The sequence below is a fragment of the Gavia stellata genome, chromosome 5, assembly GCF_030936135.1.
Source record: "Gavia stellata isolate bGavSte3 chromosome 5, bGavSte3.hap2, whole genome shotgun sequence".
In the NCBI taxonomy this organism is placed as follows: Eukaryota; Metazoa; Chordata; class Aves; order Gaviiformes; family Gaviidae; genus Gavia; species Gavia stellata.
This window is the reverse complement of record NC_082598.1, coordinates 17,221,949-17,244,555: the sequence shown is the minus strand read 5'-3', so window position 1 is coordinate 17,244,555 and position 22,607 is coordinate 17,221,949. Positions and strand designations below refer to the sequence as shown.

Here is a 22,607-nt window from a genome sequence, read left to right as displayed (position 1 = left end):
AGGGAGGACCATAGATCAGTGCTGTGCAATTGATCCCCGCTTTTAGACCCCATACAGTCACTAATTCTGAGGGAGTTTATATTTGTTTCTGAACTTTGTGCTTATGACCATCTCATCATAATGAATGCTGTCCATTTGATTTTTAAATGTTCTCCCATACATTTTATGACAGGAGGTAACAAAATGTTCAAAAGGTAACTTTGAAATGCTTTGTGGAATGGTTTTCATTTCACAAAGAATCACTGAACACTGCCCAAATTCTGCTAAACACAGTGGTAGGGCAACTTGTTGAGGGCATTGCAGGATACATCCCTCAATGGCTGGGAAAAGCACTTTTAGAGAAGTTCATGATCTAATAAAGTTATTATCGTTGTTCATGAAAAGGGAAGGACTTGGCTAAAGTAACATCTAATGTACGCAAACACACCTTGTCACCCCACCATAGCAGTTTTTGGTTGGTTTTGTTGGGGGTTTTTTGTTGTTGGGGTTTTTTTTTTATGCTAAGAATGAGAACTGGCACTTTTCCAAGGAGGTGTGTCAGAGGTAATGAACATGGCACTGAAGTATCCTATTGTGTTGTAAGAGTCTTGCTGGAGACTTGAAGGTGTGTCTCTGCCTTTATAAATACCATGCTGCTTTTACAACTAGCTGGGATTCTTTTGAAAGAGACAAGTTGCATCAGGAGTTGTGTTTGGATATCTCCAAGCTCTGTGCAAGGTATGTCTTTTAGTTATCTTACTTTTGTACTGTTCCACTTGCAACAGAAGGTTACTGTCACATCATTATTAATTCTAATGTTATTAGTTGCTGTATTTGCAAGAGAACTGTAAATACTACATGGTGTTCTCTAAAGAAGGTTTTATAGTGAAAATCTCTGTGTATAGTATAAGGCATAAAGCAAGTCAAGTAAGAACTATGCAGAAGTAGGACCTGCTTACATCTGCTGCTGCCTATGTATTCTAGATTCTACATTTATGTAACAAAAGGTATTTGCAGGTAGTTGAATGTTGAAATAGATTCCTTATTAGCATGCCTACACATGAATTTCTGCTTTCTAACACGGAAACTTGGCTACAGAAATGGCTATGATGGGAACATCTGAAAAATACATTTAGGGATTTAATCAACTAAATGCCAGTTTTAAACCCTCTACTATTATGGTATGCTCTGATCCTGAAAGCTGCTTCATAGCTTCGTAAAGAGAAACACCTACAGAAATAAATGTGCTCTGTGCAGATGCAGGGATCAGCTTGATAATGATCTGCTAAGTAGCTACATTTCAAAACTGAAGTTGCGTATTTGTCCCTTGAATTTGGTAGCTTTAAACACAGCCAAGTATACTGCAGGTGTCTTCAAAAGCAAAAAGATAGTTCGGTTTGTTTAGCAGTCAAGGCAGTAAAGAATGTATCAATAGTTACTTTTTGGTGTCTGGAAAAACTACTATCATTATTTTTTCCAACAGAAAACTGAAATACTGGCATAACCAGTGAATTAAGACAATTTTAGGGTGCCTAAGAAATAATTTTTTTCAACTTGAACCAAATGATTTCCTTTCTGTCTGGCATATTTTTGAAGAATAGCCAGACGTGGGAGTCAAAATTGCTTATGTGCCATTTACAAAACGGAGATCATGGGAAGAACAACTGCTTTATGTGTTATAACTTAAGATATCCATCTGAGATTGACAAATCCCAGACAAATTTCTTCTCTCACTGCAGAAGAGATTTTAATTAAGGTAACTCATTCAATGGGCAGTAGCACGTCCTGGGAGTGACTCTCTTCTGTTCCACATTGCATAGACAATTAAGTAGTTGGATCAGAAGGACTTGCTCCATAGCCATCTACAGTTCTCAAGGATAATACGTAGTAGTTCTAGAAACCAGGTATTATTCACACAAAGGACAGAAGATTGTGCCAGTAACATCATTTTAATAGGTTTCAAAGAGCAGTGCAATACCATGTCTGAAACACTGCAACTGCCAAATGGAGTCCAGCATTAAGTGAAAATGTTTTTATATTTTTGTTTGTTTTGAAGGCAGATAACAACCAAAACAGTGACCATGAGGATCAAAACCTTTGGACTTCTTTGTGTGTTGATTCTGGTCTCCCAGATGCTACTAGCCAACTGTGAAAGACAAAAGGAAAGAAAAAAGGGAAGACAAGGCATAGAAGACAGTGGAAAAAACCAAACTGAATCTAACCAAGAAAATGAAAAAGGGCGGAAGTCAAAAGGAGGAAAAGCATCTCCTAAAGGCAAGTTTAAAACCAAAGAAAATGCTGAGTGCACCTGGGCAGTGACCAACATGAATGCTGCTACTGTGCACGTAGAGTGCAAGCATGGTGACAGTGAGTTCTGGTGCGAATTCTCTGGAGACCCTTCCACCTGTCCGCAGTATGCAGCAAACCAGAAGTCCTACTGGAAACAGGTCTCCCGATCCTTAAAGAAGCAGAAGCAGATCTGTCAAGATCCCAAAAGTGCCCTAAAATCTAAAGTATGTAGGAAAGGCCCACGAAGCGCTCATCTCAAGTTGACCCACTCAAGCCTGCTAACGTCAGTGGGTCCTGCAAAAGGGAACACAATTCATCATGTAAAAGAAGTTGTTCAGACTCCAGCAGCTGCTTCGGTGACTGAAAAAATCCTAGAACACAGTCCTCAAGACTGTGTTGAAGACATAGATTACATTGATCAGAAAAAGGTGGCTGAGGAATACTGTCCAGAAAGCCTGCTTTCTTTCTGCAACTTTTTTATCGCAATGGTGCAAGACAAAAAATGCTGAGGAAGTGTTTCTAAAGCTCTGTATCATGAAAGTCCAGTCTCATCTAAGTTACTGCAAACTATTCCAGATTTATTCTCGTGTTACATAGTGTATATAAGTAAAAAAGGCATATATTTTTCTGATTTTGTATATACAAAACAGACTACACTTAACATAGCTGAAGATTTTATTTGCACGTAGATCGTTACACAGGTGTTACCAATGGATGTTACATACTCTACACGGAAGTATATAAGTAGTCTCCTTGCGCCTCTTTGAGCTGTGCTAGACAAAGTGTTGAATTCAGTGCTATGCACTTCTTGGTTATGTACAATACTTTTGACCTAAAAATTATTAAGAAAATAAATTTCAAAATATATTCAAAATATTGTCACTCTCTGTGTGTTTAACTAGATTTCTCTGTAAGTGCTAAGTCTTTGTCAAAGACTGATCTTTCACAGGATCTAGGCAAAGTGTTGCTTATAAAGCAGTTTTTAAAATACTCTGCAGCTTTGCAGACTTCAGCTTTCTCAGCCAGTGTAAGCAACATTTTGATAGGGAACTGCATTATCATTAGTTTTTCATCATTGTGATAATGAAGGGCAAAAAGATTTTCAATTTTTCCATAATTTTGCAAATCTTCGGCTTGCCAATCTCATCAAAGGATGTCAGAAAACATTGAAAACTTCGATCCTCTCTTTTCTCCTATAGTATGAAGCATGCTATACTCATTTTCTGGCAGGTAAACAGAGACACAGAGATAAAATGGCTTACACAGGTTCGTACATAGGCCCAAGACTGGACCCCTTACTTAAGCAGCTAAAGCACTTGTGCTCAACACTGCTTGTATGTTCTTTTGAACTTCATTTTCTGTTATCTTTTTGTATGGACAACACTAATAAATACTTTTCTATGCATTAGACTTCATCAGTACTTAAAAAAAAAGAAATCCAAACTCTGCAAAAATAGAGATTTTAGAAAATGTAAAGCTAAATAATGACAACTGAGCTTTGCTAATATTTGAAACTCTAGCTGGAAGAAATGTAATATACAACTTACACTTTTCTGGTGGCATGCAGCTGGGAAGGATGGTCTCCTACCATAGCAGTCCACTTGAAGAAACTTGAACTTTCATGAAATACAATTTTCCTGAGCATTTCTAGCAAATTAAAAAAATATTTCTCTTTCTTGAGAAAATATAGGCAGTTCCCTTCTATAATTATCTCACTGCTAGAATATTTGAGAAAATATTTGTAAGATGTTATGAGTAACTCACCTCCTGCAACTTCCCTCTTCTCCTTCATTGTCACATATACTCACTTTTTATTTAAATGAGCGTGTCTGGGGTGGGCATTTTAATGTTACTCTGTCTTGTCACTACAGCAATAAACGCCCTTGCCATTATTTAATATCAGTTGGTATTTTCTTTGCAATGAAGAATTAACTTAGTAAAAATACTTAAATTTAGATGGAAGTCCTCAATGAAAGAGGAAAGTGCTACTAAACACACAGCTTTACTTTTTTATTTTTTTGCTTGTTAGTAGGCATCAAGCCTTCTTACACAGGGTTGAAATTGTTTTGGCGGAGCTGGGAATAAGGCATGGCATCAGCTCAGGCATTAGCCACAGTATTTTAAAGAAGACAGTATTCTGGAGTCTCTCATAAGTACTTCATATGATATTAATTTACATTTTTTTGCTACTTAACAATATTGTGATCTCTGTGTGACTAATATCTTGAATATGGGATGCTGCTATTAGTCAGGCAAACTGCGTTTGAGAGGGATTCAGCTGTATTTTACCAAGTCTGAATGGCAAAAAAAGAAGCAGGTTCTTCTTACTGAAGTTCCAGCCTCTGCACGCCCTGTGGAAACACTGGGTATTACCAGGCTGTACAGGATTAATTCTGTTAAGACTGATGCCCACACCAAAGCAAAATTCTAGTTAAAAGGGGCATCAATACTAACTCCTGTGGAGGCTGGAAGATACAGCCACTCTGGTGCCAAGCAGAGTGGAAAACCAGGTACCAGCTCCTTACTATTAAGGTAGGTATGTAAGTATTGAAAGCGCAGGTGAGTTCCAGGTGCTAGATACTTTGTGTATTGGCCTACACCACTTTGCTTTAGGAGATCGTTGAGATAAGAAAGTCAAAAGATGCAGAGGAAGGATTAGGAGCACACATTGGGCTCAAGCAATCATACACTGTAGCAATTAATTATGAATATCTAATCCGGTATACAGACACCTGTATAATAGTCCCAGATCACAACCAGAGCACTGGGCAGGCCTGGCTTAAGAGGCTCAGTTGCTCCAGATGTTTTGGAAAATGTCCAGTCCTAGCTACCCTTAGCTGCTGTTACCCTCACGAGTACTACGGTAAGTACTTTGTTGCCTGAAGTGTGATCCGCCCCGCTCTGAGTTGCCAGGAGGCACCGCTCTCCCTGTGGCTGCCAGCCAGCCAGGCACACGGGCCAGCCAGGCACACCGAGTTTGCAGTGCCATATCCCAGAGCAAATTCCAGCTGGAGATTCCAGAGCTGTGAGTTACACCTCCGTGTGCAGGACTGTCAGCACCTGGACCCATGTGGGAGCTGCACGCTCCTCTCCAGGGATGCATTACATTTCTGCTGCTTCTTCTTGTTTAGTTTCAGGACTGACTTTTATCTTCACGCGTGGTTCTTTGCAGGAGGAAAACATGCTTGATCTCAACAGCTCCTGGGTGCATTTCACCTGTGATGCATGCAGTTGTGCCAGTATCCTACAAGGACAGTGTGGAGCATCAGGAGAAAAAGGAGATCTCCGTGCAGCCTTTTTCCTTGGAAGGTGGGCTAGTGTGAGAGTGCAGTTCTCAGAACTATCTCAACCAAAGGATGGGATTTTTAACGTACATGGGTATGTAGTTTTGGCTGTTCTTCAGAAGGGCACATTTCAGAATAGCAGGATCTGAGGCAAATATATCTGGAGTCTAACTTCATGAACAGCCTTTTCCGTGTTTGCACAGACTACAAGTTTACGGCTAACTGCGTCTAAGTTCTCATTGCACTTACCAAGCCTTGTGTTTCAGTCCTACATCTACAAAGCAATCACTTGACAGCAATTACATATGAGTCGCTTTCTTCTGGGCATTTACAGAGCCAGTTAGGTCAGTATAACTTTGGTGCTTCTGGAGTCAAGCTGGTTAGGATAAATAAAACATTTCCCGGCATTCTTCATCTTAGGATCTGTGGTCATTATGCAAAAGTTCACAGCTGAGCTCTATTCTGTGCCTCTTTTCCCCAGGTGCACCAGTTGTCATTGTGTCAGAACTTCATGTTTGAATAACTTGGAATAATGGTGGTAGTGACTTTTCTAACACCTTCTATAGTAGGGCAAGTTGGAACACAGTGAAGGAAAACAATGAACGGATTTAAATTATGTCTGTGCAGCCCAAGTCCTCTGTCCTACCATATTGAAAACATAAGGATCTCTGCTTTCTTAGCATCAACCTGAGTTATGGAAAATCAGTTCCGTTTTACACCTGGGGAAATGAGGTGTAGGAAAACTGGATGACCTTGACAGTGATGGGGAGAAAATCAATGGCTGAATCAGGAACCAAACAGAGGTCTTCAGAGTTCCAGTGGTCCCCTTCTCATGCCTTGTGATTAAATCATTCTGCACAAGAACTACACGTATTTGTTCTTGAAAATATCCAGCTAACTTCTAGGTATTTTAAAATTATTAAGAATATCTTTGGGAAAAAATAGGTTACTTTCTAGGCAATATAGTTTGTTTCTCCAGACAACCCTGGGTATTATAATTTGAATATTTACTTGGAAAGAAGGATAGGGCTTTTGAAGATAGGAAGCTTATTCTAGCTTCAGAGGTAAAGAAGTTTCAAGGAGTTTCCCTGCTCTTGCAATACGGAACACTTACACATTTGGTAACTGCTTTAGATTATGGATGATCTTTTTTGGTGGACCCAATGCCCACATACTCCTACAAATTCTCAAACTCTCACTAAACTTTGGAGAGTCAAAAAATTGATTTTTTTAAAAAAGGGGAGAGAAAAATTTGAAAGTAAGAGTTTTTGCAAAGTTATCTCCTAATATATGACAGTCTTACCTAGAAAATTTTAGATGTATCTTTGTATTCACTAGGAAATGGGGAGACATTGTTAATGCCCAGCAAATAGCTCTGGCAATGCAGTACTACTTAAGAATCTGTAAAATTTCAGCTCCTCTAACTTCAAAGTTTTATTCTTTTATTATTTTCTGCAGTGTATTTTCTACTTGCTTTCACACCCAATTTCATTTGAGTGAGTTTCCGTTCCTTTTGCAACCTTCTTTATTCATTTACCGCTTTGGCGACAGTACAGATTACATATCTAATCTCATATTTTGCATGACTACTTGTAGGAGAATCATGCTGAGTGACTCAACTTTCCTGCTTCCAGGAGTGCCCCACCCTTCTCTTCCCCTGAGGGGGCCAATGAGTACCTACCGCCTGATATCACCTCACCTGAATTTGACCAACCATAGCGGAGATTGAGTGTTCAGACAGGACACATTTTACACGGCCGTGCTCAATCCATGTAGACATAGCTGAACTTAGATAATACATTCCACTCCCTTTTCCACCTTTACCTTATTTTTTTTCTGATGCTGCCCTAAGCAAGGCAGCTCAATACTTGTTGGTAGCTGCTGCACCTCACCCGTGCCTTTGCCTGGTTTTCATTCCATTTCAATATATTATATTGTTTGTTCCTCTCGGCTGTTTCCAAGAGTGATGCCACTTTGATTAGCACACTGAGAACTGATCAGATGGAAAAATCCAGCTTCAAGGATGGGAAGTTCAGCAGGTTCCAGCCTGCAGAGGTTCCTTGCAATCTTGTCGCTAGGGTGGTGGTACCATCCCATCCCTGGCCGGAGCATGCATGGCTCCTGCCTGTTAGCACCGTCAATGATATAACAAATCCTATGGATCTCAAGACAACTGTAGGTATTCCTGTGTTCTAACATCTTTGAGCTTCTTTCCGCTCCCTCCCTTGAAAGAGCAGGGGAACTTTGAACCCCAGCTGCAGTCATCACCTCTCTTCAAGGAGCCAGAGAGGAGAAGGCAGAGTGCAAGAATCCTAGTAGGATTAGAGTTATCAGATACTGAACACCTAGAGGTTTCGAAAGGATATCCAGGTGCCTTGCTTGCTCCTTCCACTGCCTTTACTGCAGTGAGATAACACAGGGTCACAAATAAAGAGAGGGGACTGGCCATGTCACAAAGCTTTTTACCTGTTTGTAAAGTTACTACTAGCAGAAGAGGATGTATTAGGGCTCAGCTTATCTCTTTAACAAGGATTCATATGACAGGTTTCTCTGGAAACATGCTGCTTTCCATGTAAAATGTATGTTTTAGTCAGCTACTGGAACGTCTTCCTAAGTTGTTTCTTGATCCCACTAGAAATAGGTGTTTTAAGACAAAGAAGTGATAATGAGTAGGTGGAAGAACTGTGAAGACTTCCCATGAAGTTGTTGCCACCTGGCTGCCTCAGTCACTGGTCATACCAGGCCCCAAGTAGAAATGATAGACTAAATTAACCTGGAGCTCCCAGTGGACCTTGGAAGTCTCACACTGGTTTCCAGGCAACAGACAGACACATCAAAAGGACTCTGTTATCTAATGAAAGCCTGCAACATGTTGAAAACTGTCTGTGAGTGTGCATGTACAAGCACTCTGTGGTGCTTTGTGCACGTCAAGGAAGAGGAGAGTTGTTCCAGTCGGCCAAAACGTTTGATGTTAAGATGAATCTTAAAATCCAGGAATCACAATATTATCTGTAACAGGAATGTATTTTATACCTCCATAATATGTGCACTAATTATATGTAATGAGTATGCTTAATAATATAACATTATTTATATAATATGAGTTACCTTTACATCTGTTGCCTGAAGGTGATGTGGTTTCTAGTGTCACTCTAGAGCTGGTGTGATTCCCTGGAAAATCTTGGACTGCTTTTGGGCTATTCCACAGCAGCTGAATCCCTACAGATGGATGTGCTATGGCAGCTCTGTTCCTACTCCTTGTTCCAAAGGGCTCTCCGAAGGATGGCTGCAGTTCTTCCCTGCAGTGCAAACTTCCAGGGAATTTTGTGTCTTGTCTCTTATGCCTGCAGGTATGAACATGGTCTTTGCTCTGTATGTGTGGCAGCCTATAGACCTTAGTGTCCTATCAGGAGGACTCCAGTTAAGTGCTGATGTCAGAGACTCTGTATTCCTCACTTGCATGTGCAAATGACACAGAAGTGAGCTAAAGAGGTCAGTTTGTGGACAGAGAAAAGTTGGGACATCAGGGATGCTGGTTTGTGTGAGATTTCAGATGACATCTTGTCTCTGAAAAAATCCTCATGCAAAGCATTAGGGGTTGCATGCGCTGCTGCAGATGGGATGTTTGGGTTAACAACATTCCACTTGGGTGAACGATCAGGTTGCTGGTTGTACAGGGTCGTTAGAGCTCCCAGGTTACTATCATCGTAAGAGTGAAGATGGTAGCTGATGATGTCCTGGCCAATGTCCGGCCACGTAATTATACTCTGCCGCCCAAACTCTTCTTAGAATTTCAAACAGATGCAGCTTTCTTCACCACCTTAAACTGCTTTGTGCTCTGACCACTAACATTCAGATGTGGCTGATTTTACTTAGGGGGGGGGGGCTGGGAGGTTATTTACTGAAGTCCCTGCAAGCCTGAAGGAGGACCAGCTGTTAAGGTAATTTCCAACTGTTAGGCAAAAGGAAGGCAACTGAAGGCAAAAGGAAAATAAAAAGTGTAAAAACAAAAGCAGGAAAACTGCTGTTTTCAGGAAGGTAGAGTTAATGTTAACAGTTAGAATCAAAGTCTTCTTATCCAGTGCTTTTACCTTGAGCATCCTTGTGCTTGATGTTTCTTTTATACTACAACCCACAGAATCCTATGAAAATGTGAGTATCTTAGCTTTCATTCAAATAAAGGAATAGTCCAGCCCTCCCAGTATGAATAAGGCTTAAAAACACAGACAAGTCCACATCAGCAGTTCAAAAGCCAAATGCCAAATACAAAGACGTCCCCTATTTATTACTCCCTTAAAAACTGCATTCTAACTTTATCTTATAAGGGTGACCCATGACTTTTAAGTGCTTCGAATTGGTAAAATGAAGGGAGATGTTCCAGGCAACAAAATGAAAGCAATATTAATAGAAATTACATTTGTAAAGTTGACTTCTCTTTTCAAACTAAAAGGAGAGAAAATGTACATGCAAAAGAAATGCTAAGAAGTGATCACATGAGATTCTGTAGAAGTGATGCTTAGTGATGAATACAAATATAACTCACAGAAAACGGAGACTGATAATTTATGTGTACTTTGATTTCAGTGTATTTTATTCAGGGTATAGGGGAGGCTCATTAAAAAAAAATTCTATCCCCATAATTAAAAGGCTCTGAAGAATAGCGTGTGTTGTTACATTATGCAGAGAAAAAAAGAGGAAAGACCTGTTTTAACATAAAATAATTTTACTACCGAAAGTAAAACAAAGCTGTCATGGTATTAAAAAGACTTCTCAGAACCTGAGTATGTAGTTTTTCCTCATCCAGCTGGAGTATGTTTCCAAGCAAAGTTCCAATGGAGTTTCCCTTTTCAAAAGCTGGCAATGCTTAGCTGGATGCCACTGCTATCATACATAATATTTCTTGCTTGACATTATGAACCTACCCCTTATCTTCAGGTGGATATTCAAGTACCAACTTGTTTTATAGCCCTTTGTGGCAATGAAAGAATGGAAGAAGACGTATATAAGCCAGGATCACTCCACAAGAACATCATACAAATTTATGTCTCCTTCCTCGCTAAGAAGAACAGATGAAGTATGAGTCAGGGGCATATGGAAAAAAAACCAAACAAACCAGAATTGTATTAGAGCAGGTTTGGTGAGGCTTGGTGAGTCAGTACAACCACCTGAACTGGCAGGTGCTTGTTGGCTTTTTGAGCCCTTTCCCTTAAAAACTGTAGGCATTCCTTTTTTTCCTAATTTTTTTTTTTTTTTTTTTTTTGTACCTAGTATTGCAGAACTGAGGTCACCTTAATGCCTGAATTTAGGCTTTTATTAGGAGCTGATGATACCGCATCATACCTGCATGGCTCATCTGAATTTTCCCCGTGCTTGCTCCTGTAGACAGTTCTGGCAAGAGTACAACTAACATTTCTATTAGTATATTGGCTTCAGTCTTTGGAAGCGGGGCAAGATATATTTAGATATGAAAACTAACTCACCTTCCTAAAGAGCACCAGTCTTCATATCAGTCTTCCTATTTCTTGCCAAATGAATGTTGAATTTGGCTTCTCATTTGCATTTGAAAACTTTGTATTTGTATTCCTTGAGAGGCCCTGTGTTTTCCTCTTGAGGTCCACCCATTTACACAAAACCACTGTTTTAAGGGACATACATTTATTCAATACTAATGGAGCTCCTCTGGACTTACATAAGTACTGCTCAGAAGTAAATTTGGCTAATAGCCTATCATTAGGGTTAATTTTATTCTTTGAAATAGCTACTGTAATTTACTATTGACCAGTAAGCCAGAGTTGGCCAAATAATTAACTGCTTTCAGATAGAATTAATTGAATAACGGAAAACAGGACCAAAGGAGAAAGTAGCAAATGCACAAAAAATGACTGTCAACAGCTGACTCTTTCCGCACTATTCGATAATGTAAAGAAGTGTCATATCTCTTAGGCCTCTTCATGAATACAAGACATGACTGCTGCATGAGTTCAGCAAACATTCCAGTCAACATGACCCCACTGATACCTAGAGGTAAGGTATCTATCTGACCTGATGAATATGAAAGTTCTACAGTTTCCAAAAATATGCAGCTCAAATCTCTTCATGATGGCAGCCAGCATATTGAGCAGTACTTCTAGGCAATATATCTTCTACTTTGATGATGGGGTATCAAATGATGGTTATGTTTAAGCATACCTTTCTCCCTTACGTTTGCCTGCAATGTCTGGTTCAAGAGGATTGCTAGTCCATGCAGTACAGAATATTGACTTCCTAATGTTGTCTTATGAGATAGTTGTGTGATGCAAAGAGTTAACTTTTCATCCAGACAGCTTGTGGAATTAATTGAGAATAGTATTTGTGTAGTCATTAGCTTTGTTCTGCTCAGATAAATAGCACACTGTTACTTTTCCTGACAATAGATGTGTCAGGAAATTTTAAGAAAGGTAGAGGTTCTGTCTTTATGAATCCAAATAGCAAGATGAGAAGAGAAAGAGAAAATGTGCATTGCTGCAGGAACAACAGAAGCTTCTCTGTTGCTCAAGTTTGGACAATGGGAACTGTTTGGGGTTTTTTGGCGGGGAAAAAGGCAGACTCAGTAGGACTGACCAATATCCCCTTTATTATGTTTTCTGATTATGGAACTACAACTTTTAAAAAAGTTGAAAGCTCTTTGGGGTGTGATACAAGCAACGGACAAGATCAAAACCCTGGAAAGCAGATGAAGCCATCATGTATCTGTAGGTGTCCTCGCCAGTTCTAAAGACAATTGCCTTTCATGATTCCTGTGGAGCTGAAATAGGTTCTTCCACATATCACAGGAAGATTTGTCTTTCTCAGAACACGCTAAACAAAAATTAGCCACGTTTCATACATCTGCAGAATGCTAGGCGGGTGCTGTAATTAAATCTTTATGCTGCATTACTACCATTAGTCAAAGGCAGCAGGAAGCAAAAGAAACAACAAAATACTGAAGACTTTCATTCATATGGGGAGAAAGCCACCTCTGTGCAGGGAAACAACAAAAGGCCCAGCTCAATGACTCCATCTGAAGACCTTCAGAATGTTTATAAACCCTTTGCTTTTGCATCCTGCAGTTTTCTGTTCTGGACGACATTGAAAATCTGGTCTGGGTAGTTTTCTTTAAGTCTGAAGTACTGAAATACTCACCACTGCTGCTAAGTCAGGTAGATGAGAATTCATCCTCATGAAAATTCATGATTAGCAACATCCAGTATTCAACACAGAAATTAATGTACTGAGGTATACAAGCATAGGAAATAACAGATTAATTTATTTCTTGTTGGCAACCTTTGACTCTTACAAGTGCAACAGTTTAGATGCATTTATGTGTGTATGCAGGATGGCACGTACTTGAAGACAGATTCAGAGGGCAAAAAGTTAATTTAAAGACTTACAGTGTCACACATCATCTTAAAATTATATGCCAAAGTGTTTTATTCAGTAGATAGCTTTTTCTTGTTTTCTCAGTTGCAGGGTTTAGAAGGTAGAATTTATGTTTTTGAGGAACTGTGGGCAGAGCTGATCAATGAATTGTTACTTGCATATCACTGAGATTATTTCTGTTTTACAAATAAGGGAATGGAGACAGAAGACTAAAACAACTAAGGCTATATGTCAATGTAGAGGTAGAATCTGTAGGCTAAATCTGTTTGTAGTTTAAGCGCTTTCAAGTTTCTGGACTTATAGTAAGTATTAATTTGGTTTCAGAACTTGCAGATTTGAATGTTCAGTTCTTTGAGTTGCGACAGAATGGCACTTGGGAACATCACGAAGCCAAGTGACCAGGAGCTAGCAATTTCACTGCAACTTCTGATTAGTCTGTCTGAATGTAACAGTGCTCTCCTTGTAAATCTTGGATGACTTCCACCAGCACCTACACTCTCCAAGAGCTCAAAATGTCAACACTTGCACTGACTTCTCAGTTCCTCCAAAAACTGGAACTGTTTCTATGGGTGTATGGCTGAACATAAGCAATATGATCAATCATGAAGTGGGAATCCAACCTGTTCCTAGATTCTGGAAGAATTGATATGTAATGCAGAGCCAGGCTATAAACTTAATCCAACTCCCCTGTTAAAATTATCAGTCTAGTGGACAATCTAGTCTATTCACTAAATCTGCTGAATAGCTTTAATTTATAAGCAAAAGAAATCAACTTAAAATTTTGGGCATCTTAAAAACATTTTCATTAGATTATATAACCAATCATGTGAACAGAAATGTATAGAAAAAGGCAACTTAAAATTATATGCTCACATAAATTATATAAATTATGTAAAATAGTTGTGTGCCTAAAAAGATCCAGGCATATTTATTCTGGCTGGTATTGTGACTGGGACATCCAGTTATCATGGAGTGTTATTCCTATTCCTGGGTTGGTTGTTCCTGATTTTTGTTGGTGATGAAAAGTTTTTAAGGGTTCCATTCCATTGTAGCCCAGAGCTCACATTGATTGTTGGTAACGAGCAATAGTCTCAGCCAGTGGCTGCTATCATGTCACAATATCCTTCCGAATTTAATTACAGAAAGAGACAGATTTCACTGTTTGTAGTAACACTTGAAATGTTTGTTTTCTTTAGGCATGTTCCCACTAGTTTAAATGTTCTTGTTACTGCAATCAACTGCTCATCTTAGTCACCTCAGATTTCATCTACCAATTGCAGGCGTGCAAGAGACTACAACATACCTGCTGTTTGCTAGAAGTGCCTTTGAAACTAGACAATCTTATGGTCCTATTTTCTCTCCTGTATTTGGGGTGATAAGTGTTTCCAAATGCCTCTGGTCCTCAGAATTCAATCAATAGGGTCTAAAACTTGACCTCTGAACTCTGAATCTTATAAGAAAATGTATTTTCATGGAATCTTGGAGTCTTTGGATTTGATCCATCAGCTGATGAGTTACAGGTATCTGAATTGTGCTTCAGAGCTCTGATGGAGGATATGTAGCACTCCTTCTACTGTGTGCCATTTCATCATAGAGTACTAAATCACCAAACACACATACTGCTGGTACACAGGAAACAACAAATAATGGGCACAATCTGAGTGAGGCATTGCAGTGCAGACCACTCAGGGGCCGCAGGGGCTCCAGTCTGGAGGTACAAAAGAAATCTCCTTTGAAAATCATTGTAGAAAAACAATTACCAGTGGTCCTCTTGTACCAAGTTGATTTATTGCATGTTGGATATGCATCTGTCTGGCAACAAGCAGCACATATGAACAATGCTTTCTTTGCTCTTTCCAGAAACCAGCTTGCTTCACTGAGATTTGCAGAGACCTCCCGCTGAGATGCTAGTATGCAGTGAAATCTGTCTGATGAAGGCATCATTACTGGTGAGCTGCCAGGTAAGCTCCAGATTGGAAAAAGAGTTCAAAAAATATCCTTTTTCACCCACAAAGAAATTCATGTGCCTCTTTTGTGGTCAGCATCTCAAAATCTATGAACAATGGATGCAGCAAATGAAGCAAGCTGGCAATCCTGGCCACCACTGTGTGCAGACTTTGAAAATGCATGTGCAGTAACTTCAATTTTCTGCACAATTCAAAAAGTTTCACGTCTTCTACACCCACATTTAAATCACTCAAACCGGTATGTTGCACTATAGAAATGTCTTCCCTGGCCCCACCATTGCTTTAGACTTTCATACTACACTGACAGCTGAGCAAGTCTGCAGTATCCATCCTGCCTCAGAGAAAAAACACCATGCTCCAAGGAAGCTCCCGAAGTTGGAGGCGAGTCCCTTTCACACACCTCGTAGCTGAACTTGACTTGTGCTTGCCACTGTAAGGAAGACACAAATTCAGGTTAAATGCTGTCAAAATAGCCCCGCAGTTATCACAAAGGTGCACATATAAAAAACTCAGTCTTTGCTGGAAATTTTGGAAAAGTCAAAGATCAGTAATAGTATAATAATAAGATCAAGCAATGGTACCTGCTGCTAGACATTTCGTTTAATGGTCATTCATATGAAGAGATGGTTCAAATGTGGAATGAAATATTCAGTCATGCCTAAGACTTCCGTTTAGTCAAAAGCCTACAATTATTCGTTATTCATTCATTATATGTCATCTGCTAATGAAGAAAGATGAAGTGCCTCAGGATATATGAGGGATGTGTTTGACTGCATGTAGCATACTAACCAGATCTTTGTAGTGCTTAGTTACAAGCAGCAGTACAGAGTACCCTGATGAGGAAAGCTGTTGGCATTTTGGATCAGAGTGACAAGACCTGGGACAGGAATAAGATGGGAAATCATGAGCAGCAGCAGAGCAACAGTAATGGTCATGTTGAGTGGTGTTGCAAAAAGCATGAGTTTAACTCACCAGCAGCCCTGCACAGTCATTCTCAACCACAAGGGTTATATGATGGTAGTGAATACCTTGTTTGCTAATAATAGAGCAAAAAAGTGCTATAATAAATACTGTGGAGATAGGGGAAAAGAGAAATGTGTTGCAGCTTGATTTTCCTTTGGGGAAATCAACTAGAAGAGCAATGTGCATGGCCTTGCCTGTGCTTCATCTCTTTTTCCATCAAGAAGTGTTGTCCTGGATTTCTCTGAGGACTTCAGGCATTTACCTAGGACTCTGGGTATCTAGTAGTTTAAACAAAGCCGAAGGAAAACAGCACATGCATAGTATGTTACTAAATTCTGGATGTACTGGTGTCATTTCACATGCTGTCTGCAACCAGAGTCAAGTACAGTAGTTTTATCAGAGGAAACGCAGAGAGCAGTGACAAGCCTGCAGCAGCTTTAGGAATCTGTGACACCGATGCTAATCTAATCTGTGCTGCAACTTAGACACATGCCTTTGATGTGTGCTATTGTCCAAGGTCTTATAGGTCACAGATTGAGCTTCTGTTATTCCTGTGCTATTTCCACTACAGACTTACCCAGAACACGTAAAATAACCCTATCCTTACAAGCAGCATGTTGTCCATAGAACCTGCTGATGTTGATCCTGTCTGCAGAAAATTAAAAAATTAAAGCTAAAGCTGACAGGTCAAAATCCAACATTACTCACCCTTTACTTGCTTAGTACTATTGCCAGAAAACTGACAGAAACATTTCCTGGACAAGGGCATTCACCTGGGGCTATCATCTTGTGAATTTTACAGGAAGGAACATCCCAAGAAAAAATGTTTTCTATAGGGAACAGTTTGTTCTGTTTCAGTTGGTAACAAGAGCTGTAGTTTTGTTGAGACCTGTGTTGAGATACTATATCCACGACAGGGAAAACTATAATTACAATAATATAAGTTCCTTATATCTTGATTATGCTATTGTGTCATCATAATTACTAATACATGCATATTACCAGTAAATCTGTAATATTTCATTCAAGCACTGAATTTGGATTTAAATTCCCTGCATCTGCCAGTATGCTGAGCATCACAAAACTGTGGGTGTTTGGAGGGTGTTCCTGGGTGCTAAATGGGGAGCAGTCAGAGATGCTGGCTAATCCCACTTTCTTCTGACTGCAGTTAAGGCTGCAGTGTGCCCCGTGAGACCTTCCAGAGATTACATACCTTTTTCCCAGCATTAACCTTTTCTAAGGCTTGCATATTCTTAGGGGTAAGCAAAAATCCTGACAATCACACCAGGAAGAAAATTTCACCACTACCAATGATGCATCATATTTCTTCACTCCTCCTCCAGCTTTTTATTTCTGGGATATGTTGGGTCTCTGGTGACAGACCTCCTATCCAGGCCCTGGGGAATTTTTTCCTGCAGTGTCTCCTGTTTTTCCTTCCTCAGGTCTGAGATGCTGGCGCAAGCCCAGGGAACGGCTGATGCTCTCCTCCTCTGGGTAGTCTTCCACTGCCAGCACTGCTCTTCAAAATGGTGTCAGTCGCGAATTCTGACACACCACGGACCGGGCTGCTGTAGCACAGTCACTACATTAAGGGTACCGCTCCATCCACACGCGTGGGAGCTGGGCTGTTTCCTGGATGGGCTCACAACTGGGGGTGAAGCAGCACAAAAGGCTGGGTTCTGTCTCAGTAATGATTAACTGGAATATCCCTGCCAATACTAAGCAGACTTTTTAACTGAATTCCGATAATAATAACGACATTCTTATCTCTGGCTAGGGATGTTTTGCAACAGACTCTACCATAGGTTTATGGACCAGTAGGTGCCTATCAGCTCTTGGGACAGCCCAGGCATTTTCTACTTTTGCTGCCATTGATATTTAGTACAACTCACCTGCTGCTGAAAATAGTACTGGAGGAGATATATAAATAATTTCCCGTCCATTTTTAATTTACTGTGTCAAGTTTTATCATGCCCAGATTTGACCAAAGTAACCTTGCTTAAGCTAATTGAACATAATGTCAATGAAAAGAGTGGCAATTTTAGAAATGCAGAATGGTATATTTCTGCTGTGGGACTGTATAATTTTTGACATTGCAATTAAAAAGCAATTACTTTTGCACTGACACAATTTGTCATGGTGTACATCCCCAGATCAAAATCAGTCATGTCCCAATACATCATCTCTGTGCCACTTAGTTTAAGGTAATATTGTAAGACTGTGAACACAAGCAATCCAAACCAAAAGCACATGGAATATTAAGTGATTTTGCTCCTTTTCTTTGAAATGTCGATAACCTCTTTTTGGCTTCGATGTTCAGTTATATCCCACAGCCCATGTGCTTGTGCCTTCCATCCAGTTTACTTATGGGTGTCTCTGTTTCCCCGGGGGGACTGAGTAGAAATTAGGCATAAACAGTAAAAATGAGTAGAATTATGGTCAGATGGAACATGTGTGGCACTTGAGCAGGGTTGGGGCATTAAAAAGGACTACAGAGCATCTGCAGATCTAGAGCTATGTTTCCTTGACTTTCTGTGCTTCAATTTAGCCTTTAAATTAGGAAGGATCTCAGACATTGGTAAAGAGTTTTTAGCTTGCCAGAATTGTTGTTTTTCTCTTCGTAAATTAAGATATGTTGATGCTGGTTAGGGCTTTTTGGTTTTCAGGAAAGCTAATAAGTAAAGCTTGATACACATAATTTGTATTTGCAGGTATATTGCTATGTAGAAACTCTTTTTCTCAAGAAGGTTGGAGTGACAAAATGTCTGGATTAGAAAAGAAAAATCAACTTGTTATAGTTTTGTTAAGATAGAATGTTTGGGCTAATAATTGAAGAGAAAGGTTATTTTGTAATCAATTAACTATGGTAGAATGTCAAGAAAGTATTCTGGTGCAAGTTTGAAAAAAATCTTGCCTACTATAATATGTTAATTGATGCCATGATATTATGTCATGAAAAATAATGTATGAAAGAGACTAAATGAAAGACATACTTGAAAGAGAGGTTTCCTGAAACTTTCCTGCACCTGAGTATTTTGACCACAACGTCCAGCCACTTCTGCTTGTTAGAGTAACAACTGAGTTGGTTTTAAGTAGTAGAGAATCTGCCTCTCAACTTCGCTCCAACAAACCTGTGAGTACTTTCTGTAATCATTTTACTATGACTCATCAGTGATAAAGACAATAAAAGCAGGGAATTAATTTCAGTCTAGCTATGTCAATCTAATCTAACGGTCAACATGCCACAGAGGATATAAAATGTCTCTTTGCACTACAAGAATAATAAAAAATGGGAGAGGGCAAAGTAAAAAGTCACAGATTCTAGCGAATGTATCATCCTGAGATGTTTACAAAGCTTGATCTCTTTAATTGACTAGAAAAAGAGAGTGAGAAGTGTCTGGATTAAGGTTCCCTTTCAGGAGGAGAAGCTCCCCTTCCCCACAAGACAAAAGATCTTTAGCACAGGATACAAGAAGAAGAAGTTGCTAGAACATGAATATAGGCAAAGTATAAATTAATTTCCAATAATGGTGCTGAGTAATTACTGGAACAACCTAACATGGGAAGCGTCAATGCTTCATCGCCTCAGAGATGGAGGTGTTGAAGCATCGTTATCAGAGAGCATGCATGAGGCTACTGCCCCTCTGCAAAGGTTGCATTAGCCTAAAGCACAATTTGAGGAGAGAGCGGAGGCATGATATAGCATGAAACTGAGAAGTAGCATTCATAAGACCATTTAGATACTATGATAACCCTCATAATGTTAAAATTTTAAAATATCAACTTATTTTTCCTCCCATTCAGGCAGGAAGTCTCAAATTTGGAGATTAAATTTTTTGCCCAGTGTCACACAGCAAGTCCCTAGTAGCCCTAGAAATGAATCCTTATCTATATAGTGCATTCGATACAACTACAGCTCAAAGAAAAATGTAATTGATTAATGAAAAAAGGATTCGAGCATCCCAGGACTTGCTTAAACTTATCAAGCCATATGTTAGTTTTTTACTTCTTCACATGAAGCAGACACACATATCACATACTACATACCAGAAGTGTCTGATACTACTCACGAAAGTTATGAGCCTCTGATAAAAAATTGTGGAAACTGTCACTGTCTTTCTGCGTCCTGGTTTTAGTAATATTTTTAGTATAAGGAATGAGCTATTATCCATATTGCTATTTTGTTTATTTCTGTAATTTATGTTTGTCTAGACCACTTCTTATCTTTTCTTGATGTTTTCCTGCTGTAAACCAAACACATAGCCACATACTGATGTTGTTGAAAGTCTGACTTCAGGGGAAGCAAAGGTGGCTCCTTCTGGTCACCTAATGTTGTATGTAGCATATTATAGCACAAAAATACGGCTCTGCATAGGGCCTCATCATCAAGAAGTTTATCTATGCCAGTGCAGCTCCAACTGACTGTTTAGCGAATTGTATATCCCCTCTGTGTCTGACCCACAGAGAATGTAATTTTGGTAATATTCTCAGACAGGAGACCTTTTGCTCAAGTTCCTAAGGTTCAGACCTCAGCTGTGGAAGTCCCAGGACTAATTGCAATGCAACGCTATTGATTTGATTAGTATTTCAAGAAGAGTAGGAATGGAAAAAAAGTTTTTCCCTGGAGTTTGTCCCAGTCCTATGTAAACCATTAGCGTAACTCTCCTATATTGACTAATTTCTGGATTTTCAATTTCAATAAAAGAAAAAACATTTAGACTACCCTTTAAGCTATTTGCACTTTTTGAGTTGTGTTTTTACTCCATTAGGAAATAGGAAAGAAACTGTAAGATTTCTACCATGGTGGCATCAGGCAATTTTGGCCATGCTTCTGTAACTAAACTGGCCAAAAAAAAATCTTAAGAAGTACGGCATGTACACGAAAGGAAAATCCTAAAGCAGGCATAGGTGGTCTCAGTCTTGAAAATGGTGGCAGCCAACAGAACATAACCTATGAAATGGAGGCAGCAGATTAATAACAGCATATTTTTTTCTAGCACTATACTAGATTTTCCAACTGACTGCATCTCATATGCTTGAAAGACTGCATTATCACACAGTCAGCTCCTGAAACAGTCAGGAAATTTTAGAACAGGTGCTCTGCATACTCGTTTTTACATAGCTTTAAAAGAAAGGCATTTTGCTGGGAAAACGTTCATGCCAACCACCTGTGTTACAAAGCTGCCATTTACTGCAGCACAGTTGCCTGTATTAAGTGTGCACCTCAGCTTTCAAAAACACAGATTCGCTTCTTAACATTTTACTACATAACTGCTGATAAGAACAGTCATCTTTCTTAACTAATATGGCTGAGGACAACATACATATCTGGATGTCTCTGTTCAAGATAAAGACACAGGATGTTTCACTTCCTTCAGTTCCAGCCACCTAGAAAGACAATGACTTCTTGGTACAAGATGGAGAGTGAAGTGGTGAGAGTACAGTCCAAGGAGGACAGGCACTGTGACCTTTCTCTGGTTTCCTGGGTGGGTATATGTGGAGTTTCATACGTTGAATGAATTTCTGAGTTATTTTTAGGAAGTGGCTTATTTTCATGTTCAGTCTGAGGTTAAGTAGAATGTGAAACTTAAATAGCAACATTTGCCAACAGCAATTTTATTTTAGATCTTGATTTTACAGCCAAGATTTTATATTACAACAGAAGAGGTGCAAAAGTGAGCATGAAGACAAACTCTTGACCTACAGTCAGAAATAACCTATTTGAAAGTATTGGTATGTGTCTGAGTTGATGCATCTAAGTAGTTACATAACAGAGTGTGAATAAAAATACATTTCACTTAATGTAAACATTATGGGCGAGATCTTGGGTGTGGTCCAGATATGCTCAGTGCAGGCCTGTGTATTACAGAGCAAAGGTTTATCTTGAGATGCTCAAAATTACACCAGCTTGTATAGTTCCATAAGGATGCTTCGCACTGTGAGTAGTCACTAAAACATATGACATTATAACCTTCTGCCTGTGGGCTCACGGAAACCTCGGTCTGCCTAATGAACTGGCAACTGCTAGTTATGCTGACCATGCAACACCTAGGAGTATATCTGTAGCAAAGCCTGCTCTGTTCTCTTAGTGTCAATGGCACTGCACAAAGGCACTACAGCCAAGGCCACAAGCTGGCCTCAGATCTTTGTTATGAACGCTGCGCTTGAATATGCATATGAGACCAACAAAATGGAAATCAAAGGAAATCAATGAATCCTGCTGTTTCAGTGTATTACGGCATGTCCATGCCTGTGAATTATACACTGCAAGGCATCACCTTTCACCTCAGAAACAGAGGTCAGGAGAGACTCCTTATTGTGGCAACCTGTTCGTGTTTGTCTCTGTTCCACTGGATGGCCAAGCTGTGACCTGAGGGACCTTTTATGAAAGTTGGAAAGCTTATCCTTACTGCTGTATTAAGAATAAAATGTAATCTGAACTGTAACGGTGTTTCCAGTAGGATTTTAATGGCGTTGTCTGAGTCAGTCTTGCTATTTTCTCTCCCCAGCTACACACTCGGCCTCTTCTTACAGATGCTGGCAACCCTCTGAGGGGTTTCTGGTCTTGTCTTCACTCAGCTCAGCCGTTTCCCTACCAGCCACTTACTGTGATGCCCATTCAAAGGTAAGAACTGGTCTGCCTCTGCCATCGCTTGCTTGACCTGCTCAGAGGGGCCACGGTCCCTGGGAGAAACATGATTTATGCCATGTGCCACTGGGCAGTGTT

At 39.7% G+C, this 22,607-nt stretch overlaps 1 protein-coding gene across 1 annotated transcript; it reads left to right on the top strand.

The window, feature by feature from the left end:
* Positions 1-568: 568 nt before the first annotated feature.
* Positions 569-2,777, top strand: FGFBP1 (fibroblast growth factor binding protein 1). The gene is made up of 2 exons (XM_009820893.2): positions 569-717; positions 2,036-2,777. The coding sequence occupies exon 2, from the start codon at positions 2,061-2,063 to the stop codon at positions 2,775-2,777; it is 717 nt and encodes a 238-aa protein (XP_009819195.2). The 5' UTR covers positions 569-717; positions 2,036-2,060.
* The last annotated feature ends 19,830 nt before the right edge of the window (positions 2,778-22,607 follow it).

Coding starts and splice junctions, on each gene's coding strand:
- FGFBP1 (XM_009820893.2), top strand. CDS start 2,061: ATGAGGATCAAAACCTTTGGACTTCTTTGTGTGTTGATTCTGGTCTCC.